At 53.8% G+C, this 5188-nt stretch overlaps 1 protein-coding gene across 1 annotated transcript; it reads left to right on the top strand.

Moving 5' to 3' along the window:
* The first annotated feature begins 1896 nt into the window (after nucleotides 1-1896).
* On the top strand, nucleotides 1897-4017 carry Ccno (cyclin O). Its single transcript, XM_038321246.1, has 3 exons — nucleotides 1897-2283; nucleotides 2803-2988; nucleotides 3538-4017. Exons 1-3 carry the CDS (start codon nucleotides 1897-1899, stop codon nucleotides 4015-4017), a joined length of 1053 nt encoding a protein of 350 aa, XP_038177174.1.
* The last annotated feature ends 1171 nt before the right edge of the window (nucleotides 4018-5188 follow it).

The raw sequence follows: 5188 nt of genomic DNA, 5'->3' as shown, positions 1-5188 counted from the left end.
AGTCTTCAGTTTACCTCCAGCATAATAAATAACGTTGTTGACTCCTCATGATCATCTTCAAAATGCCCTCCAGTGTTTTACACTCAAAAAGGACTTTCAAGTTTTTATGTCGACTTTACTTGACCCTCGAGGCAAGTAATAATATTCTTTTACAGACAAGGAAATAGAGACCAAGTAACGCCTTGCTGAACATGACCATTAAATAGGAACATTTGGCCCCTACAAGTTTGCTTTGTGCTCTTTCCAGCTGGACCAGTAGGCAGAATCAGAGGTCCTGATCCTTCCCCTCGCCCAGAAAACTCATCTTGGAAGAAGTCTGATATGTGACCCCTTTTCTGTGGAGTCAGTTGATCTTCCCATAATGTTAGCCACCAACAGCCTGAGAGGAGTCAGAAACCCAGGCACTTGCGAGTTGAAAACCCTTCCTTCTCAGGTGATTCTCAGCTAACCCCGCGCCACAGGTGCTGCGATTTAAACCGGGAGCACGAAAGCTCCTTCGGGATTGTAGAGAATAGAAACAGTGTTGAGAATCTGAAACCCAGCCTTTTTCTTTCACCTTCTTCTCTGCCGGGTTTCTAGGGGACAGAATTTGCACATAGACTACAAAGACTTTTCATCTCTCTTTGGAATAAGTGAGGATGGTTAAGTGTGCAGATTTCATGGCACCTAACAGCCTCATCCATTGGCGTGCGTCTGTGACGCTCTGGCTGAGTTTATTTAGGTGTCTTGCATCTAGGAAATGGTTGCACGGTCAGTCCGTTAGAAGCCCTTTGTGCCCCGGGGTCCCTGTTCCTAAAGTGTTACGGACACTCTCTCCTTAGGATTCAAGAGTAGTGAAGGACTCTAGGCTGGGTCAGGACCCGAGTCTAGAGTAAACCAGTTGGGCCTGGAGGTGTCACATTCTCTCTCTCCTGCCGGTGCGCCCCGCCCCCAGCTCTGCATTCTTTTGTTTCTCCTCCACCCTCACCGGGGAGCTAGGCTCAGCCTGGAAAGGCAGAGGGTTTGAAGCTAATGACCTAAACCAGAACATGCTGTGAGCAATTCGACAGAGGCGCCACCTGTGACATTACGTTCTTAAACGGCTTCTGCCTCGGCTATTTTGGCTTGGGATGAAAAGTGCATAACTGGGTATCCAGTGGGCAGTGGACCTGTGCGATCGTTTGAGGCATTTTTTTTTTTGTTGTTGGATCATAAATATCTGGCTGGCTGGCCGGGATCCCACGTACATACTTAGCAGACGCGAGTAATAGATCAAAGCTCTGCTGCCCGAGACCAGCGGGAATGAAATAAATTAGACGTAAACGAGTTCACAGTCCTAGCCCGATCTTGGTAGGGAGTTCAGATGCTGACCAATCTGGGTGAAGGTCGGCATAAAAGATGATCACACCAGGCCAGACAATCTAACCAAGGACAGAGAGCTGCCCAGTCCCTTTCATGTCCGCTGGGAGCAGTTTTTCCCTTTGTTCCTGAACCGCTCAGCTGACCCACGGCTCACCTGGGTGGGCCGTGGTTTTCCAGCTCTTCCACTCAGCGCGCGCAGCTTGCCTCAGGACCCGGGCTGCGGTTGCCAGGGTGACGCGAGATGCGCGCGGAGCCGCAGCTGAAGGCGGGTGCGAGGCGCGAGTTGCAACGCCTCTTGCCCCCCTGTGCCCCCGCTGTGGCCGCGCGTTGCGGGCACGCGAGGGGAGTGGCCCCGCCTCGGGGAAAGCGCGGCTCGGGGGCCGCTCAGGGCTCAGCCAGTGAGAGGCCGGGGGGAGTGGTGGAGGGAAGTCTCAGGCCGGGTACTTAGAGCTGCGCTAGCAGCAGGACCGGATCGTACTCGCAGCCCTCGCACTGGCGTTCAAGGCCCGCCGTAGCCGGGCGTTGTGGACGCCAGAGCGTCTACCCGATTGTATCATGGTGACGCCTTGTCCTGCCAGTCCGGCCAGCCCCGCTGAGGCAGCCGGAAGGCGGGACAGCCATCAGAACCTCCGCGCCCCAGTGAAGAAGAGCAGACGCCCGCGCCTCCGGAGGAAGGAGCCACTGCGGCCGCTGAACGCGTGTTCGCTCCCGGGAGACTCCGGCGTCTGTGACCTTTTCGAGTCCCCCAGCTCTAGCTCTGACGGCGCGGACAGCCCTGTGGCTTCTGCGGCGCGGGACTGCAGCTCCTTACTTAGTCCTACCCAGCCCTTGACCGCTCTAGATCTCCAGACCTTCAGAGACTACGGTCAGAGCTGCTACGATTTTCGCAAGGCACAGGAGAGCCTTTTCCATCCGCGGGAGTCGCTGGCGCGACAGCCACAAGTGAGGCGGTTGACAAAGCCAGACCCCGGCCATAGCGCTTCACCTCTCTCGGGCTGGCTCTCTCCTTTGCTGCTGTCAGCCCTTCGCAGCGCCCTAGTCGTTGCAGCCCATTTTCTGCCATCAATAGGAGCAATGGGGATCTTCGAGCACTGGACCACTGACCTTACTCTCTAGATGGAGAAAAGTGGGGGGTGTGAATAGCTGAAAGTCTATGCGTTAGTTCCGGGGGGTAGAGGAGTTTATTAGAGTGCGGAAGAGTCCGAAAGTTTCTAGGTTAGAGCCCTAACTCCTAAGTTTGTTTGCACATCTACAAATGGACCCTTCCCCCACCCCTGATGCACGCCCTCCGTACAGTACTGAGCTCGAGCCCACGCGTTCCGAGACTCAGCCAGGTCCGCACTCCACGTGTTTCCCATTTTTCAGAGCATTTAGCCTTTTCCTCTCTACCTCTATTCGGGGAAGCTCCCTGAATTATATTGGTCCCTTGCTGCAGCAAGCTTCCTTTCTCCCTCCTGGCAGGTGACCGCACAATCCCGCTGTAAGCTGCTCAGCTGGCTCCTGCCAGTCCACCGCCAATTCGGCCTCTCATTCGAGTCGCTGTGCCTGACGGTGAACACTCTGGACCGTTTCCTCCTTACCACCCCGGTAGCTGCAGACTGCTTCCAGCTGCTCGGGGTCACCTGTCTGCTCATCGCTTGCAAGCAGGTACCTCCACCAGGCGTAGGGTGGGAGTGTTTGGAGGCAACCTCTCCAGTCGTGCATGGTTCGGGGTTGGGTGGCTGGACTCATCTAGGCAGATGCTCGCCATAGCCTTAACTTCGTGTATTTTCACGCGGAGTAAAATAACCAGTCCTTTCAGACCCCGAAGAGATGGGCTGTAGCCCGCCTCCCACACAAAACTTTGTGGCACTTCTAAATATCTGGAAAACATGGCTTTTTACTTCTCTCTCTCTCTCTCTCTCTCTCTCTCTCTCTCTCTCTCTCTCTCTCTCTCTCTCTCTCTCTCTGTCTGTCTCTCTCTCTGTCTCTGTCTCTGTCTCTCTCTCGGCGCGCGCGCACACACACACATTTTTGAAGTTGGATTGTAGCTAGAGAAGCTGTACCAAAAGCAACCGTGAGTGGCTTAAGGGTGGAGTCGTGGAAAGGTGAGGCTGCCTGGAGGTTCGAGTCCCAGTTTTCTCCCTGATTTAAGGTGGGGTGCGCTTGGGGGTTCAGGAAACCTCCAGGCCGGAACTAGAGTGCACTCTGTTGCAGGTAGAGGTGCACCCACCTCGCGTGAAACAGCTCTTGGCCCTGTGCGGTGGCGTTTTCTCCCGGCAGCAGCTGTGCAACCTTGAGTGCATCGTGTTACACAAGCTGCGCTTCAGTTTGGGCGCACCCACCATCAACTTCTTCCTGGAGCACTTCACTCACGTTCGCGTGGAGGCGGGGCAGGCTGAGGTCATTGGAGCCCTCGAGGCTCAAACCCTGGCTCGGGGAGTGGCGGAGCTGAGCCTGGCTGATTACGCTTTCACCAACTACACACCTTCCCTGCTGGCCATCTGCTGCCTGGCCCTGGCTGATCGCATGCTGCGGCTCCCTCATCCGCTGGACCTTCGCTTGGGAGGGCACCCGGAGGCCGCACTGCAGGACTGTCTGGGCAAGCTGCAGATGCTGGTGTCCATCAACAGTACCTCCCTGACTCACATACTGCCTCCCCGGATCTGGGAGAAGTGCAGCCTGCCCCAGAGTTAGAAGTGTAAAAGCACACCCTTGAGTTTCTTTTATTCCCCGGGCTCTGGCTCTGTGTCTGCAGGAGAGTGTGCAGTATTAATCCAAAGAGAAGCTCAGGACTCCTGCCTGTAAATAGTGTACAGTAACGGATTCTTATTTATTTTGCAGTAACAAGGGCAGGGTGACAGTCCTGGTTTGTCTAAATGCTGCTGTTATAGGGTCTGCCCTTCACAGGTGGTCAGTCAAGGTGGTCACCAATATCAGAGTCTGTCCTCACTCCCAATATTTTACTGTAGTTAGCAGCTCTGTGAAAACAATCTAGCAAGATTTTAAAAGCCACTGTTCCAGTAATCAGACAAGTCAAGTTTGCCTGTCTCTATCTTACCCCACTCCAGCCTGAAGGCTGAGTCTCCCTCCCCCACACCAGTGGCCCAAGGAGTTTGAGACAGAGTTGGAAGTCATGGTAGTAGTCTGTTTTGTCCAGAAAGGCAGTGCCTGCCACTTACTGATGTGGGTCTGGGAAGCTTTGGGAACCAGGTAGGCATGCTAGCAGTGGGTAAAGCAAGCAACACCTCCTGGTGCACCCCAAGAGATGTTGGAAAAGAAACTCTTTGCATAATCTTATAGCTGTTGCAGCCTGGGCCATCTCCTCTGCAGTTACACGCATGCATGGTTCAGCTGACACTGCTGCATGAGCCCAGGTGAACAATGGCATGACAGTAATAAAGAATATACTGACTTACTTGCAACGTATGCTGTGTTTAGCATTTATTTCACTCTTTGACAGTGCTACTGAAGCAGTTGTCTTCCACTTTCCAGACGTTAGGACACAGGACTTAGAGGCAACCTGACCCATGAGTCTTATCCTTAGCCTCCTTGCTAAGCTTCTCCCGTTTGTTTTCGGAAATTCTTCTAAAGCCCCCTTTCTGTGGTCGGCACCTCATTAGTACTCCTCGGCTCAGCAAGGCAGCACTGTTGTCTTTGCTTCTAGTCTTGCTACAGGACTCACTTTACAGATGGGATACTTGGTTGGCAAGTGGGAAGCTTCCTGGGCTGCTCTGCTGGAGCTCTGTAATCACCTGGAGGCCCTGATCCTTAGCTCTGCCACCTGCAGCAAATTCATCAACTTCAGTGGATCTCAGGGTTAAGTTTAAATATTGTTCCTGCAGTGGGGGTAGGGAGAATAGTGATT

The sequence above is a fragment of the Arvicola amphibius genome, chromosome 3, assembly GCF_903992535.2.
Source record: "Arvicola amphibius chromosome 3, mArvAmp1.2, whole genome shotgun sequence".
NCBI lineage: Eukaryota > Metazoa > Chordata > Mammalia > Rodentia > Cricetidae > Arvicola > Arvicola amphibius.
This window is presented reverse-complemented; position numbering and strand designations above follow the sequence as displayed.